This window comes from Lactuca sativa, chromosome 4 (genome assembly GCF_002870075.4).
Source record: "Lactuca sativa cultivar Salinas chromosome 4, Lsat_Salinas_v11, whole genome shotgun sequence".
Taxonomy (NCBI): Eukaryota; Viridiplantae; Streptophyta; class Magnoliopsida; order Asterales; family Asteraceae; genus Lactuca; species Lactuca sativa.
Window position 1 is genome coordinate 179813034 of NC_056626.2, and position 21193 is coordinate 179834226.

A 21193-nucleotide genomic window follows, 5' to 3' on the forward strand; every position below is an offset into this window, starting at 1 on the left:
ATACATTATATAAAAGTATCTACGAAATCTGTAAAAAAGTCCCATTATTTTCGAATAATTAACAATTTGGTCCGATGAGCTGCTGAACATGTCAAAAAAATGCTAAAGTAATTAAATTAACTGGTTTCTTGGCTTTTCTATTCAAAAGGTGAAAAGTCAGGAGTTTTTATTCAAAAAATAAAATTTAGGACTTTATTAAAAATTTGTCCAAAATATTGGGACTTTTCTGGAGATATAGCTTATTTTTACGAGTTTGTATTTGAATAAAAAAACACGTTCCAAAAGAAAACTTTTTCCTATTTTCTCTTACTATTTCTTATGTAGGCCTTCATTTACCTCTCCATATATAGTGACATCTTAAAAATTATGATATTAGAAGTTTCTTTACCTTATGACTAGGGGTGTTCAAAACCGGATATCCGAAAATTCGGATATCCGAATTTCGGATATCCGAAAATACGGATAGTTGATTTTTGATATCTGAATCCGTATTCGAAATTCGGATATCCAAAATTTCGGATACGAATTCAGATATTAAACCAGATATCCGAATTTCATTAATTTTAAATAAATATCCACATCTAAACATCCGATCTGCAAAATCACCGCAACTCTTAAAATTAATAATAGCAATTATGTTAAATTTTGTGACATAGATGTATATCGATAGCAACAAACAAATATATGTAGCATTTACTTAATAGTTTTTTTATTATAAGCCAACGAACCAGAATTATGACAAACAAATATATAACGATTGTAAATGTAAATGTTTGCAATAAAAGTTTGGAAAGAATGGTCACGAAAAAATTGAAAATGGTGGGAAACATTAGTCCATTAAGCATGTCAATGTTTCTAATTTCTCATTTTAAAATAATAAAAAATAAAGAAAAATTATTTTTTTCGGATATCGGATATCCGAAATATCCGAAACTTTATAAATTCAATATCCGTATCCGAATCCGAAAAATCGGATATCCGAAAATCCGGATATCCGAAATTTTGGATAATTTCGGATCGGATTTTCGGATTTTCGGATCGGATATTTCGGATGCGGATATTTTTGAACACCTCTACTTATGACCGCCTTCATTTACCTCTCCGCATGCGACATCTTAAAAATTCAAAGACAAAAAAAAAAAGAAAGAAAAAAAAACTTATATCCTCCTAAGATGCCGATTTAATTCCTCATTGCATATTCTAATTGTTAGAAAAGGTGCAAATATTTTGGTAAAAGCATATTCCCAAATTGACTTATTCCTAATTTGCAGTTGCACGTGCATGAATTGAATCAAGAATTTTGCTTCAAAGTGAATCGAAGTTAAAAACTCATATGCCAATTATTTAAATATAAAAATAAAAAAGTAGAAATTAGAATTTAACACCAAGAAAACAAAGGTTTCAAATAGGTATATATTAACTTATTTCTGTAAAATACTAATAAGTAAAATACATACACATATCTTTGGCCTCAATTATCAGAGAAGCTTCAAACAGATACACTGGCTGCAACAACAAACACACAACAGCACAAGATATAGTGCACAGTAACCCCCTGATAAGTTCAACATTTACATTTTACACCCTGGTTTTTAAGTTTGCCGCCTCAAATTGTTATAAAACTTCATTATGAATTTCTCAGCAGCCTCATCCACGTAGCTATCCTCATCCCCGTTACTTAACGGAAACGGTGAGTCCGTTACCCTCAACTGCCTAACCATCGGACTTTTCCCAAATCCAGGAAGCGCCGGAGATGCGTTGGCGCTGGTCAACATCTCATGCAGGACTTTGATAACAGCTGCATCGATGATTATATCTTCGTGGTTGTTGTTCTCTGCGGTGGACTTCTTTTCTGACGACTTCTTGTAATGGTGTTTCGGTTTCTTGTTGGTGGAAAAGAGAGAGAGTACTGGGTAGGCTGGGCTGTTGGTGCAGCTGAATTCGTAGTCGTCGGTTTGTGGGGGAGGGAAGGTGAAGTTGGATGAGTCATTTGACTGTGAGCGGCGGTTGAAGGCGGAGGAGGACCAGTTACGGTGGTGGTGGAGCATGAGGTTCTGTAAGGCCTTGCCGGCGACTTTGCCACGCTTCATCATCATGTTGAGATCGAGCAAAAGTTTTCTCTTCGATATGTTCTTCCTGAGCATGAAGAGCACACGTACCAAGCTCCATAACTTTCTTGCCACAACTGGTAAATTTTGTTCCATTTCTGTTGATTTTAAATGTGTGAAAGATATTGAGAGGGAGAGAGAGAGATTAGAGAGATGGTGGTTTTTGATATTGCGGTGTGGGAGGAGGAGAGGAGCGGTATTTAAAGACGGAAGCTTTAGGTTGTAGTGTTAAGTTAAAGTGACATGCTCCTGCTTCTTTTCTTATTTACTTTTTATTCCACTCAAAATATAAATCAAATGATTGCTATTTTAAATTATAGATAATCAAATTTTATTATAAATTTAGTACGATCTGAATTGTCCTGTTATTTGTAGGTAGAATTATTTTTGTATCAACTGGACAAGATTGGTTATTAGTCTACTCGGTATGGGTAAAGCCATAAGGCGTTATGCTGATTTGACAGCTCCCATAACGGCGCCATAACACCGGAACACCGCCCCCTCTTAGAGGGGTGGGTGTGGACAACGCCCACACGAGTTACAAGGCAAAAAAACAAAAAAACGTTGTTACCAAATGTGATGGTGGTAACGGGAAGTAACGGGAATGCCCTTAACATGCAATAACTGGAAGGTGGGGCGGTGTTCACTGGCGTTGTCACGCGTTATGAGGGTAATAACGGGAGTGGGGCGTTGCCCACTCCGAGTAGTCTTATCTTATTTGGTGTTATATTAAGAAATGTTATCATGACCACGGAAAGTAACGTGAGAATCAACCAATCAAAAGCCAGTATATCACTATCTCTCTAACTCTTTTTGTATCTCTTAACAAATTATAACATGTTATAACATTTGTACACCATTTCCTATATAAATCAAATGGTGTTAAAGATGACATGACATATGAGATTGCAAATTTAGGATATGATAACATGTCATAACATGTTGTCTACACCCACGAGCTTTAAGGAATGACAGGTTGGTGATTGAAAGTTAGTGTTAAGATATACACTTGTTTAGCTTTCTTAGTCCATGGTATTTACAATATAGCCATTAAATTATTGTCTAAAAATTCTTGTGGAATTACATTAACGTATAGTCGTTCACAGTTTATATATATATATATATATATATATATATATATATATATATATATATATATATATATATATATATATATATATATATATATATATAAAAGCTGGATGGAGTGATGACTCAAAAATATGTAAAGACTGCTAGGACAAATCTTTGCCGTAAGATTGAAAAAATAAAAGATGGATATTTCATTTTATTAATCGTCAATATTTCGCGAGATAATATGATGATTTTGTAATTACATGTGAGATTTTGCTATTTTCCGGCAAAAATTAATTGTTTCAAGGGTAAATGGATAAAAGAAAAGAGTGAAAAAAAAAAAAAAAAAATTCCCGTCCAGCATCCTCAATTCCGCCCCCATTCCACCTTTTTTTTTTTTTTTCTCTCTGCTATATATCAAGCCCTCTTATGTTAGGTTTTTTTCCACAAACTTCGCTTTTTTCCATGTATTTTTTCTTATTGAAATTTTATTTTGAAAAAACCATAGTTTTTGAAATTTAATTCTCTACAAATGAGCATATTTATGAAAATTTAAAAAAATATATATATTCTTTATTTTGTTTTTTATAAAAAAACCCAAAAAAAATTCTCTAAAAACTATAAAAATTCAAGGGATACTTCTATTCAATATACTAGTGACTTTGTACAAGTAATTTTTCAAAACTAAGTTTTTTAGTATTTATTTTTAGTTTTAGGAAATATTAATTTAAAAAAAATATTAAATATAATATGATCCAAAATGTGATGATTCAAAATATTTATGATTCAAAATAAAACCTTTGATTCAACATCTTTATGATTCTTAATTTGTTATGATCTAAAAATTTAGACTCAAATATTTTATAATTCATAATTATATCTTTTATGATCCAAAAATAAATGATTCAAATTATATAATGATCCATAATTTTTTTTTTAAATAAAAATTATATTTATTTGGATATATTATTGATCCTAAATGATATGATTAAAAAATGTTTTGATTCAAACTATTACGATTAAAAATAATTTGATTCAATATTTTAAGATCCAAAAATAATATGATTCAAAAAAAAAAATATGAAGGAAAAATATTATGGTCCTTAATATTCTTCTTATTTAAAGTGTTATAACTGTTAAGCATTAAAAATTTAAACCGATATTTAGTGTAAAAAATCAAAAGAAAAAAGAATAAAAAAATAAAAAAATAAAAATAAAAAAAAACACTAGTACCTTCAAGTATGTAGTAAGACATTAAAAGAACGAAAAAAATATTGTAACATCCTGTTTCGAGAAGTTTCTTATTTCGAGATTGCAAGCATTAAATGGATCAAGTAAAGAGGACTTGGGCTTCAATGGAATAAGGTTTAGATACTATTAGATGTTGATAATATTGGTTATGCGATCTAAGCCCTTGGTTGTGTTTTGGAGTCAAAGGGTAAAATAGGAAAAGTGATGTATGTTAAAGAATTTGTTGGACGAAAATGATAAATTAAAAATCAAAACCGAGACCATACAGAAGGTTGAATCATTCAATGCCAAATTAAATTCAGAAAATAAAATGAATTTAGAAACCACTTCTGAATTTGATGAGGAAAGTGAAATGAGCGGAATTTCAGTAGAGGACAAGATTGACTGCTCATAATTTCTCAAGAGCAAACCCGAAACGGAAAAATCGCTTGTATTTGAAAATTCCATTGAGTTCGCTTGCATTTCCAAGGATAAGTACAAGATCCTCAAAGAAAAGGCGGTAGTTTATCAAAAAGTGCAAACAGTGTCGAACCATGTATATGTTGTTGAAGGAATAACTAAGAAACAAATGCCAGAGTTGACCTCTTTGGTTGATAAAGATAACGCTGAAGGTTGTGACAACTACTTCTGGTCTGCACCCATAGACAATGCAGACGAAAAGGTTGGCTTGTCAGAGCCAACATCATGGAGAGCCAGGGGTAGATATGTGGCTGAACCCATCAACAAACCTTCAAGTTTTGATAAGCTAAGTTCAAGCGGCATGAAAGAAATAGCAAATGAACCAATGAAAGCATCCATCATATCTTCAACAACAACCGGAGAACATGAGGAGAAACCCAAACCAAGAGCGAATATTCATAAATCTCAAGAGCAACTTGCTGAACAGAAATGCCAGAGGAACAAAAGATACATGAAGAACCTCAATGAGAGAAAACAGTTTTAGCAATCCAAAAACCCTAATTATGTTCACTCTAAAAAGGCGTCTAATCCCAAAGCAAATGACAAACCAAGGGACAAATCTCCTTCATGCAATCATTGCTACACATGTAGTCATACAAACCGAAAAGGAAGTTTCGGTCCCAACTCTTACTACGCCAAGAACCGACAGTCAAGTTTCGGTCCTAAATCCCATTCTCCTCACTCACAACCAAAACCAAACCCGGTGAAGGATATCAAAGGAAAGGGAAAAGCTCGTCTTTAATAATGAAGCTCAAGTTAAGAAAAAATTAGCAAACCTTAGGGCTCCAATGAAAAACTCAACTGAAAAACCAACTGACAATGACACACCCCAATTGAAAAAATATAAAAATAAAATCAAAGTTTACACCATCAAACAAAAAGATGAAACCATATTAATAAAAAGAACATATTTGATTGATCTTTCTGTTGGAATTCCCTATTCTCTAAAAGACTCATCAGGGCCCAAGAGACTCTGAGTTCCAAAATCTGCTTAATTTTGTAGGTTATCAGTGACGAGCAGTTTGACGACGAATGGTATATTAACAGTAGCTGCTCTCTTCACATGACAGGAAGGAGGGAAGAGCTGACGGAGTTTCAGTCCCTTATGGATGGTGGATGTGTAAAATATGAAAACAACTCATATGTCACGATCAAAGGATATGGGATGATTTCAAACAGAGAGTTTTCGATTCATAAGGTAGCTTACGTGGGAGGATTGTCACATAATCTAATCAACGTCTCTCAACTAGTTGTGGGAACTAGATTAAAGGTTTCATTCGATGACGAGGGTACAGAGATCATTGAGAAGAAAACTAAGAAAGTTCTGTTGAAATCCATGCGCAAAGGCAAGATGTATCCTCTGAATCTCAACCCAATAAGAGGAAAGCCAGCTGTATGCCTGCTGACAAAGGAGAACTCAGATGAAAGTTGGTTGTGGACCCGAAGACTCTCACACCTAAACTTCAAAGACATTAATAAACTGGTGCTTGGGGATAACGTGCGTGGACTTCCTGTTCTCAAATTTGACAAGGAACATTTGTGCGCAACATGCGAGATGGGCAAGCAAAGCTGAAAGAGTCACCCTTCTCGTATCAATACAAAGATCATCGAACCTCTTGAACTACTGCACATCGACCTATGTGGCCCTTCGGCTATCGAAAGCATCAGTGGTAGTAAGTTTATACTTGTAATTGTAGATGATTTTTCACACTTCACCTGAGTTTTCTTTCTTAAAAAAATGCCACTCCCAAGCTAAAGGTTTTTATTAAGCAAGTGGAATTGCAGCTGCAAAATGTGGTAAGAAACATAAGAAGCGATAATGGTCTAGAGTTCAAAAATAAAGACTTTGAAGAGTTTTTGGCTGAAAAGGGAGTAACTCACAACTTCTCTGCTCCATACACTCCACAACAGAATGGGATCGTTGAAAGGAGAAACCGTTCATTGTGTGAGGCCGCCCAAAGCATGCTGATTTTTGCTTTTCTTCCACTATACTTATGGGCTGATGCTATAGCTGCTGCTTGTTACACAAAGAACCGATCCTTCCTCAACAAGCGATTTTCCATCACTCCATATGAGATTTTGAATAATCGCAAGCCCAATGTCAAGTTTTTCCATGTGTTCGGTTCAAGATGCTTTATTTTCAACTTCAAAGAGAACCAAAACATGTTTGATGTAAAGGCAGATGAAGGGACCTTTCTTGGCTATTCGCTTACTTCAAAGGCATATACGGTTTTGAATAAATGCTCAAGGAAAATTCAAGAAACCTACTACGTAACTTTTGATGATAATTACATGAAGCCGATTCAAGAAAGCAAAGGTCCAACGGAGGAAATCTTTCCGGAATCAGGTCAAGTCTCTATTCCTATTTCCAATCTGTTTAAAGAGTACATGCTGCTCTTTAATGAACCAGAGAAGGCGACCCACTCAAAAGCGAAAGCAATAGATAACAAAATCGATACCTTGAAGAATATCATCGACGAAGCTGCTAAAGACATGGAAAGGGAACCTCAAGATCCAAACGAGAAACAAACTCAAAGTGAACCTCCTGCATCAGGTGATCATCTAACTTCTAATAACCCTCCAAGAGAAAGCTCTATACTCCACGGGTAGGGTTCGTCTACACCAAAAACAACCGAATTGCCTTACCAGGGGTGAATCCATCACAAAACCCAACCTATGAAGGTCCATTTGAGGGGGAGAATCCAGATTCTCACATGGAATACGCTTCGCCATTTGAGGGGGAGAATGAGAATACAAATGACGAAGGAGATCAATCACAACATGAAGTAGAAGTAAATGCTGAGCTGGATCCTGCCTATGATCTAAATTACCCTCCTCTAACAAAATGGACAAAGGATCATCCTAAAACTCAAATCATTGGTGAATCATCTGAGGGAGTTCTCACATGCTCTCAACTGAAAGCGAAGCAAGCTTATTTATTCTCTCAAGAAGAATTATGCATGTTTAGTTCGTTTGTCCCCAAAATTGAACCGAAAACGGTAAATGATGCTCTTGATCACTCTGATTAGGTGCAAGCTATGCAAGATGAACTCCATGAGTGTGAACGAAATCGTGTTTGGAGGCTGATTCCCACACCAAAGGATGCATCTGTAGTCGTTTTAAAATGGGTTTTTAGAAATAAGTTAGATAAAGAAGGCAACATAATTCACAACAAAGCGAGGCTCGTGGTGAAAGGATATTGCCAGGAAGAAGGAATGGATTATGAAGAGACCTTCTCTCCTATAGTAAGGTTGGAATTAGTGAGAATCTTTCAGGCATAAGCTGCATATAAAAACTTCGAAGTTTTCCAAATAGATGTAAAATGTGCTTTCTTGAATGGAAAACTAGAAGAAACAGTATATGTTCAACAACTACCCGGATTTGTGAACGAGAAGTATCTTGATCATTGATACATACTCGTTAAAGCAGTCTATGGTTTAAAGCAAGCCCTGAGAGCCTGTTATGAAACTTTAACACGTTTTCTCAAAATGTCAAAATTCAAACAAGGTTCAGTTCACCCAACCTTCTTTCGCAAGAGAGACGACGAACACTTAATGATAGTTCAGATTTATATCAATGACATCATCTTCGGCTCCATGAATCCTAGCTTAACGGTTGAATTCAGGAAGTTGATGGAGACTAAATTTGAGATGAGTGCAATGAGTCCGATTAACTTTTTCATTGGATTGGACATTAGACAGGGACCAGAAGGCATCTTCATTAATCAGGAAGCTAACAAGAAGACTCTCTTGGAGAAGTTTGGCATGATGGGAGATTCCAAAGTGAAGGTTCCAATGGCAATCGGCACGCAACTGACTCAATCTCTTGAGAAACCGGTTGTTGATGTGACTCTCTATCATCAAATGATAGGGTCCTTTATGTATCTAACGGCTAGTAGACCGTACATAATGTTTCAGTCTACTATTGTGCAAGGTTTCAAGCAAATCCAAGAGAACCTCATATGGTTGCAGTGAAAAACATCTTCCGGTATTTGAAGCGAACCTCGTCTCTCGGTCTTCGGTATCCTGCAAAATCTGGCTTCCTTGTTCAAGCCTTCTCGGACGCTGATCTCGGTGGGTGTGGATCAGACCGGAAAAGCACAACTGGTGGGTGCCATTTTCTCGATGGTAAACTAGTCAGCTAGCAATCAAAGAAACAAACTTGTGTGTCTCTTTCCACAACCGAAGCTGAGTACATCGCTGCAGCATCATGTACATCATAAGTCATATGGATACAAAGCCAACTTAGAGACTATGGCTTAAACATGAAGAAGATTCCTCTATACCGTGACTCAGAAAGTGCGATTCAAATATGTTACAATCCAGTGCAACACTCGAAGACTAAACATGTCGCACTAAGATACCACTTCATAAAGGACCATGTGGAAGATGGTAACGTTGAAGTTCACTTCATTCGGTCCTCAGATCAACTGGCCGACATCTTCACTAAGGCCCTACCAGAAGCAAGCTTTAGTAAAATTGTACAAGGCTTCGGAATGATGGAAGCTGAGTCGGTACTGAAACCCCTTCCGTTTCACTAAAAATGGAGAAGCGAAATAGAGTGAACGCTCGGTCTATTTCGGTTCCGGAGTTTTTGGGGACCGAAATGAACCGAACGCTCAGCCCATTTTGCTTCATCTTTATGAAGTTTGGTTTTGGTTATATGTTTTGTATATCTTGTCTATCTTTTTGCTTACCTTTTATTTCTCTTTTATTTTCATTCCAAAAACTCCAAAAATAATTTATTTTCTATTTTTATTAATTTTTTTTTAGAAATTCCAAAAACTCCAAAAATATTTTATTTTCTTTTCTTATTCTTTTCCAGAAAAATTCAAAACATCAAAAATATTTTCTTTTGTGTTTCGTTTTGTTTTTGTTTCTTTTCTTTTTTTTTTAGGTTTGACGATCACAAATGCTATCTCAAATCCAATTGGAGCTAGGGTAGGTATAACAGTCTTATCTTTGCACTAGTTAAGGGTCCCTAGAAGCATGCTGGTGTATGTAGACCGAAGCCTCCTAGACTCTGAGTGAAGCCTTAATGATTCGATCGATACCTACCATTTCTTCCCAATTAGGCTGCTAAATTCACTCAACTCACGAGCTACATTACTCTTTAACCACCTCAGTTTTCTCCATCACGTTTTGCTCCACAATTGTAACCCTTGAGACTCTTAACAATTACCACTGAGGTTTATGGTTACACAACATCCGTGTTGATGATCTTAGATATGTTCACCACGTGCTGAGTGAGACCCAAAATCCAACACCTTAAATGAATTGACGGTCAACGCTACAATGTTCAAGCTATAACTTGTACCTCAAGAACTCTCCTTTTAATTTTTGTGTGATCTTTATGAAATTGTCTATCACCAAGACGTTTCTTCCCATAAGATCCAGTTTCATTTTTGTTTTTAATATTTCTTGTTATTATCTAGTCACAAAATATATTCTCCAACCTGCTTGTTCAACATACCACATTGGTCTCATAAGTACTTCATCCTACTTTCGGTCTTATTTTAAGCATCAAAGTTCGATAGAAGATAAACCACCCACTAAAGTCGATACTTGAAAAGATGCCTTTCAAAGTTTAACAAACATTTGATCATATTTCACGGGAAACCACATAGACACTTCTCAGTCTCTCTTGACTTTGAAGGAACAGATTCGTGCCTGAGATCCTTCGTTTCATGTCTTCAAAGACATCACTTATATCCCACACACATCTTGATTTCTTTCTTTTTCGTTGGCACACTCTTGCACGAAGATCATTATGATTTTCCAAAATTCTTGTTAGTGGTACTAATGGCAGTTTTAAGATTTGTACTTTCGATTCTAACGGAAATGGTGATTCACTTTCTTATGGAGGAGCGAAGGTTGCTTTACATGAAGAGAACAGATGAGTCTCGTTTGTAGCTGCTAGTACTGGACTTTGAAGCTTATCAAAATTGAAGAGACGGTAATTGGATAAGAGTTCCACATGACTCATAGGATAAGAATTTGTATTTGGCATGTGAATTTGAAACGGTTCCTAAACCCACGCCTACCGACGTATATCTAGGGAAACCAAGCTGTCAAATCGTGCTTTTTCTGGCGCCGTTTCAGAGATCGTATCATCATTACAGCGGATACTTTCTCTCTCCTGGCAACGGTATAAAAGGGGGTTCTCACACCTATTGTACCTCCTTACCTTCTTCAACCTCTCTCTCGAATACAACAAGCAATTTACAAACTGTTCACCTTATTCTTCATTACAACCATGGCGGAAATGTCCTCTCTTCAACATCAAACAGCTTCATCATCTTTTCCTATTATAAAACCCAATCAGAATTTGGTCATTCAACTGAATCCTTTTCTTTATGATTCGTACATGCTTCACGTGGTAGAGTGTCTCAAGTATTATCCATTGGTGATTGCTCTAACGCAAGTCGAATTAGTTCCGATGTCCCTTCTATCACAGGTCTATTCCACTGCTTCCTATGAAAAACGCAAGGAACGGATATTCTTCGATATTTTTAATCACAAAACATCTGTTTCCAAAGCACGCTTCTGTTCACTACTAGGGCTTGCTGCAGATGCTTATGCCATCTCTCCGAATTTCATCACAACAACTCAGTTGTTTTCGATGTTCTATGACATGGGATACACAGACGTTCTGACTATGGTGACAAAATTCTAGAAGTCATGTTTACAACCTCAGTGGAATGGTCGATTCACACTTATCTAGAAGAGGTTAGCAGAAAGGGTTGTAGGGTCGGATGAGGCGAGTAAAGGTTTCAGGACCATCCTTTAGGGTCTCTACAATGGAATCAGTTTGGATTATGGTTCACTAATCTGGGCACAACTGGTGCAGAGCCTCAAATCCTCATCCAAACATCTGAGATTTCATGCGGTTGTTTCTGGATATTAGTCACTCGTAGAGCCATTGAGACTTTTCAAATTCCTGTCATGGCGGATGCTATGCTGTCTTCTGTTGCTACATTTCACACGACCAATATTGTTTTTTCTGACCCTACAAAGTTCACATTTATCGATTCTATTCATGAATCGATGAGTCGATGTGTCCATAGTGAAAGTAAAGTCATGGCTGATTACAGGAAATTGACACCTTCGGGTCCACGCCAACACACTCCTAAGATGTAGAGTGCTTTGGAGGTTGCTGAAAAACCTGCGAAGAGGGGAAAGAAACTGGAGTCTAAGAAATCCGAGACCAAAGGTCCCTCATCTCCTAAAAAGCGTAAGGCTGTTAAGCTATACCTTCGGCTCCTAAAAAGAAAACGGTCAAGAAGATGGCCAAGCGGCTGAAGGCACCGTCGCCTACTACTTCCAATGAAGAGGAGCAATCAGTCGATGAAGAAGAGGAGGTTCAACACGAAGGATCACCAAGGGGAAACACTCCTCCCCAATCTCCAACTCTTGAGGTACAGATTGATGTTCATACTCCTTCTCCTTCTCCAAAACAACCCACAATACCAATCTCGGTAGCCCATTCCACCTCCTGTCACTTCTCAACCTACTATTTCTACTCCACTAGCACCTCCAATGTTTTCTCAAGCCACAACAACCACAACAATTGGACCTTCAGTGAGTGTCAATGTATCTGATACGGGGGCACATACCGTTGGCATTAAAATCCCTGTTACCACTAAACCTCTCTCACCATCTCCATCAACAGACTCTGAGCCTACTCTGGGAGGGGAAAACTTTGATTTTGATTCCACTTATTATAGTCCTTATCGGCTTCCAAGTGAAGATGATGATGCTCCGGTGACAAAGCACCATTTAAAAAGTCTTGATGATAAGCTTGACAAATTGCTTGCTTCCCCTACAAAATATTCCGATTTTGTTTATAAGCTTTTCTTGACACTGCTCTTCAGCAATATACAACCTCAATAGATAAAGCTACAAAGGTTGTGGATGCCCCTACATCTACTTGCCAGAAAGCAACAACCGAAGTGACAGATCTTGTTCATGATTCAAAGATCTTCTTGGAATCACTCAAAGGCCATGCAGACTCCAATGCTGCAAAGGTTAATGCTTATGTTGATTCTCTCTCCAAGTCCATTTAAGAAGAGAAAGAAAAGTTTGACTATGTGCGTTCTGAACTCAAAGCTGATCACTCCTCTCTTCTTACTTCGGTCAACTCTCGCCTTGATAAGCTTCAGGATGACCAGGTCATGGAAAACAAGATCATGGATGAACTTGCTCGCAAGACTACAAAGATTGAAGTCCAGGCTACTCAACTTGATCAAGCAAAGAAGGAAATTGATTCACTTAAAACTGAGCGAGTTGTACTTAGAAGTTGTGTTGGTGATGTTCTCTCTATTCTGGGTACTCTTGTAAATGCTCATGATATGGTCCTCAGTCTTACCATTAGGAATCTTTTAACTGCCAAACTCCTTCCAATAATTGAAATCTTGAACCAGATGAAGGGTGTTACGAAACCGATTGTCCCTCCACAACAAGGGTGAGAAGGCGTTCAAGATCCTCCAATATCAACAATACCACCCAAAGTTGTCATCAAATCTCAACCCATATAATCGAAGGTTATTGTAGCTTCAGGTTCTGGTGGACAGGAAAAACTGAAGGATGTTGTGGAAGATAGTGATGATGATAAATAAGAAACGATTACGGAGGCTTTAAAGAGGAAGAAAAAGGATAAAGAGATTGATGAAAATTTGAGGATAGCCAGAGGGGAAGAAGAGAAAGAGCAAAAGTAGAAAGAAGCACAAGATGCTCTGATTTGCAAGCAGGCTCTCTTTCCCACTTGGACCCGGGAAAGATTACTCATAGAAGCGATTGAGTCTCCCAGCACTCACTGGCTGGAACCTGTTGCCTCGTTTGATTGTTAAAACACGATGGATTCTCAATTTGACAAGCCCATCACTTGTAGGGCATTCGTGTTCCATTGTTTTGATCCAACGGTTGAAGTCCCTTCTCGTCACCCACAGGTTGATCAAGATCTTATAGATTATTATCTTCAATTTGCTTAACCTCAATACTTGACATGGAGTGCTCAGAAAATAACCTTTGTCAAGGTATTGAAATTGACTGCTGCTGGGAAATATATCAACGTGAAGTTCAGGGTGACCCTAGGTTCTGATAACTTGGTTCATATGAATTCGTTAGCTGATCTTCCAAACCTGAACCCACATGATTGGATTCTTCTGTTCAACATTTTTCTTACAAATCAAGTGCAGTATGGGTTGATCCTCGATCACATTAAGAGAATGTTGGCTTCCTACATCCATGAAGCTGTTAAGATGGATCAGGAAGTTGCAAACATTTTGAGGAAAGAAACTGACTGTGAAGCCCATTGGGAAGACAAGTGGTCAAAATAAGATGAAATTGGGCAAGATAGATTCGGTTCATCACACTGTTATGTTCACTAGAGGCGAAGGTGTAAAATTCCTTTTCGCTCTAGTTGACAAACACTTGTTCTCCACTTCCTGGTTGGAGCACGTACTTGATATAACTCATAGGTGTAAACAGAATAGTGATTCAGATAAGAAGAACTTCTCTGACATGCTTCGGTGGTATATATCTTTTCGTCACACTCTTTTGGCCATTATACCGAAGGTGTTCAATACAGTGAAGAAGTCTGCTCTTCCTCAACTGAACTGATCTCTCGCCTCTATTTATGCAAAGGGGGAGATTGTTGGGTTTAGAGTGTTGCGTCATATGGGCTTAATGTTAATATTTTGATTTCCCGGTTTCGGCCTGTCCAACCGTGGTTTAGGCATTAGGGTTAGTTTATATATTATGCATGCATGTATAGCTTTAAGGTTAACGTTCTAATTAATAGCTTTTGCATTGTAACCCTAAGCACACCTCTACAGTCGAAGTTCTCCATCGAGCTCTTCTGAGGTGTGAGATATTAATCATTCGACATCTTTTGATCCATTCTTGTGTTCTTTTATTACTTCATTCATGTTTATCTGTGTAGAATCTATCGATCTAACAGTGCAATAATTTCATCACTGTGCAAAAGTTATGAAGAAAACTAGAAAACCTCAAACAGGGACTTACACGGGCTTTTGAAATTAAAAGATGAATTTTCACGGGCTGTGTTCCATGTCCACACACACAAAAAACTCGATTTTTCTCAAAATAACACCTTGCGTTGCATAATTCTTGAAGACCATTTGCCCATTCACCTTGTGCCATTTATTTAGGTTCTCATACATGATTAGGAGGTGCTTTATCATACTAAAACACCCCAATTAATCCATTAAGTGCTCACTGAAACCATTTAAGAACATATTTGTTCTCAAATTCCATAAGAAGGGTTAAGTAGCCAATTGTTCAATTGAGCACTCCAAAAATCATAGGGTTTATTCCCAACTTATTAAATACTCACATGTAAGTTGTGAAGCATATAAAACCCCCCATTAATCTCATTGAAAAGGCCCAATCTAACTATGGAATCCTCAATTTAATTCCACGTTCCAAAATTGCCCTTAGGTCATAACAATCACTAAAGATGGATCTTTTATAACATTCCTTCATGTTTGTGTTTTACTATCATCTCCTAAGTGTCAATTTATGTTCATGAATATCATTCACTTCTTATATGAGATTCATTATGTAATTATCAATAGATTTTCCAAAATGCCCTTATGGCCAATTTTTCCATAAGTTCAACTATAGATCACTCAATCCTTCATATTCTTGCATTCAAATCGTATTTTTAGTATCAACTAAGGATTTTGAGTATCATATACTCATGAAATGCTCACATTCCAAGAATTTCATTGTTTTCATCACAATATCTCACATAACCATCTAAAATCCATGTTTATGCTTGATTATATCGTCATGGATGAATTTGTACACTCCAAATATCTTCTAGGTCATTGGTTTTATTTCTATCAAATATCATCTAGGTCATTGATTCTATTGTCATTCGTTTTATTTCTATCAAATATCATCTAGGTCATAGACTACAATCTCATTTCATCATCAATTGCAATATCTCCAATTTGGATTTCTAGAGTTCATGGAGATTTTACCTAATTAATCAAATCCACCAATAAAATGATTGGATTGAGATTAGATCCATGAAAACCACTCCGGGGAGGTTAGACTCATTGGTAATGAGTTCTAGCATTGTTGAAGGTCATTCTAAGGAGATTGAGCGTAGTACACTTAAGGAATAAGCATTAGGAAGTACCTGCTAGAGACACTGTAGAACAAATTGAGCCTTAACCTCATCTGGGGAGTTCACGGCCCCCAGGTCAATGAGTTTACGGCCGTAAACTCAAGTGGGTCGTAAACTCCCATCTATATATATGAGTCTTGACCATTTCTAGCCATTTCTCACATTTTAAACCGAAGAACTCGAGTTTTCTCACAAGTATCATCGGGTTCTTCATCCCCGATCTTCCAAAAGTAAGTAATTCTTTCTCTAGTTTGTTGTTAATCCTTCTTAACTAGCTTCATCCTCATGATTCATCCATGCAAATCCTGTTTTCTTAGATCTCCAAGAACACCAATAACACACACTAGTGTTCTTGGACAAAATCAACCATTTCAAGCCTCTGTCTCGTAAGTACTCTACCCTTAACTTGTTATCTAGTTACAACATCTAATTAGAGCCTTGAAATCTTCATGAATACAAGAACTAAAGGAGTTTACGGCCAAGCCATCTCCCATGGCCGTAAACCCCTATAAGGATGCCATTTTGGGCCATTAACCCTTCTAGATGCAAAGATTATGACCTAGAACCATTCCTTGATGAGTATAGGACCTTAAACCACACTCATTCGATCATGTCCATGAGTTTACGGTCGTAAGCTCTTTGCTTGGCTGTAAACTCATCAAAATCCTTCCATTATGATGTTCTTTATCATCCTTGTATAAAGCAATGGTTCCTCAAGTTTCCCTAGCCTTCAAACTCCCTTGGACATAAACCCATGGCCGTAAACTCATGATAGTTCCATTCCACCTTCCTTTGATGAATAACATGTGATTCAAACACTTGGAGAAAGTGTTTCCTAGTCCCGTGAGGTGTTTCTTTGCGTTTGGTTGCTTCAAAACACTATATTTATGTCAATATATGTAATTATATGTCAATTAGGACTTGTTAAGTCTCAGGACATCATTCGTGGAGCTTCTCATCCTTACGCGCAAGTATTCGTTTGAATCACCCACATCAGGTGAGTTCATACCCCGTAATGAATCTTTTAACTGTTTTAAATGTTTTAAGAGGGGGGGGGGGGGGGCGAGGAATACAAGTTGAACACAATATTAATTCTGTAAATATTTGTTATAAACATCTTTCAAAAGATTGCTTATGTCTTTTATAAGTGATCAAAACATTTTAAAAACTCTTTTAAAGATATGTTACTTTATAGTTTAACAAAACTCCATTTGTAAAGTATAAACATAACTTCGTAGTAAAATGAGACTTTTCAATAACAGTTCAAGTAAACTACTAGTAAATTATAATGGATATAGTTTAGAGGGTCAGTTCATACTAGATACTGGAGCATACTATGACGAGAAACAATGCATACAATACACTATACTATACAAGAGAACATACTACATACTAGACATAGAGAACATACATTACACTAATACATACAATACATACTAAGACACTATTACAGAACGAACATACTAAGATGCTATAGCATGGAACAATACATGATCTAATTATACGAATGAATCACTAACTCATTGTTCTAAACAGAAGGTCATAGTTAAATTGGGTATACATGATCATATAACTTTAATGTGGATGTACATAATGAAACCACCGGTTTGCCAAGTCGCGTTTGGTCCCCAGAATCTTTTTACAGGAAGAGCGTATAGTATGGGAACTAGCCATCACATTATACCTTAATAATCAAATTAAGGCAATTAGTACAACAATAGTTACTATATACAATACTAAAATACTACATTATTTTCCCTAATACATCTATTTTGTGATCTTCTCATATAAACGATAATGTAAACTATATTTTGATAATGATAGTCATACTTGGGAAAACTAATACTTTTACAGAAAAACAAACATACGAATCAGTTGGTTCTAGTACAAACAGTAGAGTGGAATCTATAATGCTAACCGTATGATTCCTTAGTGTGTACATCAAGAGATATATATTAATAAGACCCAATAGGTAATAGGATGTGTGCTTCCCGCTTCATTTCCTGTTCCTTGTTTGGTTGTGGGCTTAGAGTGAATTCACCCAGCCTATTATCCACCCGATTTTTGTAATATATATGTTCTGTATACATTAAGTCATCATAAGGAGTACCAGTTATGGGTCAAGTCATAGGATGCTAATTCAAAGCACAGTTTTTCTAGTATAAAACATACTTTTCAAAGAGAACATTTGGTATAAAAAACTAGAAACTTACCAGTAAAGGGTTTAGTCCATTTTATTAAACCATCATAACTTAAACAACCTTAGGTTGTTAACTCTACAATACCTTAGTTTATACATCATGGCTATATACAATTAGTATCCAATAGGTGGTTAGATGTGTGCTTTCCGCTTCATTTCATGTTCCTTGTTTGGTTGTGGTTTTAACGCAGATTCATACAATTAACTATCTGTTCGATATTAGATTATATATAATTAGTATAAACTAAGTGATTATAGAAGGAACCACTGTGGTTACTATTTTATTATAAGAAATAAAGGTTTTCTTAAAGAATCTTTTCATAAATTATAATGGAACTATTACAATTTACTCCGTGAGTACCAAGGGAATACACCAGGGTTATATACAACAAGGACCTAACCACCAATGGGATGTGTGTCATCCGCCTCATTTCCTATTCCTTATTTGGATGTGGGCGTAGCGCAGATACACACAATCGATTGTTTGTTTACTCTAAGTTTTATATAACTTGATTCCATTTAGTACTCATAGAAAGGATTGTAAAGTCATTTTTACTTAACTTTCATCAAAGTAGGAAATATAGGATTTTCTGGAGGAATGGGCGAACTTTTCTCAAACAAAACTTACAATTTGCTACAACTTACTAAACTTTCTACAACTTACATACATCACTAAAATTTTATGAACTTACCAGCTTATTTGCTGATCAACTCTTTCAAAATAACTTGTATTCTCAGGTTACTACTAGACAGGTACTCGCGCTGGGAATTCAGAAGATGGAGCAGTATAGCTTCCCATCTTGTTTTTTTATATGCTTATGTATTGTATGTTTTGTGAACACATACTTTGTAAACACTTTCTTTCTAATGAAATGGTTGTTTATTACTTGCTTACTATGATGCATGTCTTGTGATACTAAACATGACGTCCTCCACCCCTGAAAGTTTCCGCCATTCCGGTTTTGGGGTGTGACAGACACTTTACACTTAACCAAATCTACATGTTAATTTATACAATTCATCAAGATAATCCAATATACATATCATCCATTGTGTACTACCTTTATACCAATATGTACTATACTATCCAAGTCTATATATATACTTCCCAGACATTGTCCCTATCCTTCTTCATTCACTTTAACTTACATTTCAAGCAAAGGTCTCCTCATGATTTAGCACATTTCATCATTCCACAAGTCTAATCATACCATGACATGAAGTTCTAAATCACTTGGCGCTGCTTCAACTCAACTCTCAATATCTTGTTGGTTCTAAATTATCTCATCACTTGTAACATGGTTCTTACCAGCTATCTACCCCTTACAAGATATGAGAGCATTTCTTTTAAGGTTAAAACACAAGATGATCGTCATCATGTAGCAAGATATTTCGTTAATTTCTTCATGGAAACGTATTGTCTCACATTTACTCCTTATGGGTCTTGAATTCCACCTTTGTTTTTCACTACTAACTACATATAGCTTCAATCATAATTTCATCGTTCATGTGTCCTTCAATGTTGCTGCTCGATTAATTGAATATTTCATTCTACACTTTGTTAGTATAGATTTTTAAGTATCATACTTTACTATTTTCTATTTCTTGTCCCTTTCCTATGATTTCACAACCAACTTTTATATCAATTGATTTCTGCATCCTCTAGTCACAGTCAAGTGACCTATATACTATGAGTCAAATTTCTATCCTTTATATGGACTCATCACCAAAGATCTCATTATCATAAGTTTTGTTGCTCCTTGTCTAGTAGTCGAATCTAGTTTAGCAATAACACACAATCCTAATACATAGTTCTACTTATGTATTCTTGGTCCGTGCCATCAAGTTGCACAATTCAGAAACTATAAATATTGTATCCTTCATTCGTTCATTTCACCCATACTTCCAAGCACCATGTGTTGTGCTTACCTAAACCCTAGAGTACTGTGTGATCTTCTAATATCACATCATCACACGTTCGTATCCTTTTTACCATGTACCTCTTAAAAGAAATGAGGGCATTTATTTTTAGGTCCAAATCACCCTATGATTCATACATAATAGTAGCTCATCTTATTGACTCCTTCATGGGAATTTTGAAAATTTCCTTTACTTATTATCATCTTCTTGACAATGATTTTCAGCTAAATTCAATTGTTCATTCTTGTCCACACCTTGTTAGCACTATTAACTCCTTTGGTGTTCAATTTGTATCCATTGATATTCCATCGTGTGTAATCTTATTCCTACTTTATCGATCACATAACACCTTCTAGATTATCCTCCTTCATCACCAAGTCATCACACTTCTAAGTCTTAAATCTTCTGTCAGCCTCATCATGTTCCCTATGTAATCTTAACTCTTCATCACAATTCACAAAACATATAAGTAGATAGTACAAAGTTCCTTCTATTAAATTGTTCATCATGGTAGTCTAGTACCCTAGGGTAAGGTATTCTTATGGACCCACCATTCAATTTTATTTTCCATTATGTGCATTCTTCGAGACGGTCTTCATATCGGTTGTCTTTCTTTTAGGCTTGAGAAATACCTTCAGGTATTTCAAACTATCCTTGTTGTTTCCTTGTGGTGACTTCACTTACCAATCTAGTGCATTAGTTTAATGCACCATTGATCACATTTACTAGTGTCTAGATTTTGCAATGAAATATTTCTTCAACATCTGCCATCACACTAGACGGCTGATACTGTTGTCATCTGGTTGCCAACTCCTTAGAATCCCAATAGATCTCACAGAGTCAACATTATCATGCTCCGTCCCAACACCATCTCGCTTTCATCATCATATTACCCTTTGGCCAACTTAACCATTGGCTAAACATCCAGTATCAGCAATCATATCAGGCTATTTCTTTCCTAAAGGGATAGAATTCATGATTACATTCCATTATTTTCTTAATCAACTCACTTGTAATTTAAAGT

At 36.3% G+C, this 21193-nt stretch overlaps 1 protein-coding gene across 1 annotated transcript; it reads right to left on the bottom strand.

Annotated features, from left to right (window-relative positions):
- Positions 1-1397: 1397 nt before the first annotated feature.
- LOC111907929 (uncharacterized) lies at positions 1398-2291 on the bottom strand. Its single transcript, XM_023903736.3, has one exon. It carries the CDS (start codon positions 2202-2204, stop codon positions 1593-1595), a length of 612 nt encoding a protein of 203 aa, XP_023759504.1. The 5' UTR covers positions 2205-2291; the 3' UTR covers positions 1398-1592.
- Positions 2292-21193: the final 18902 nt, after the last annotated feature.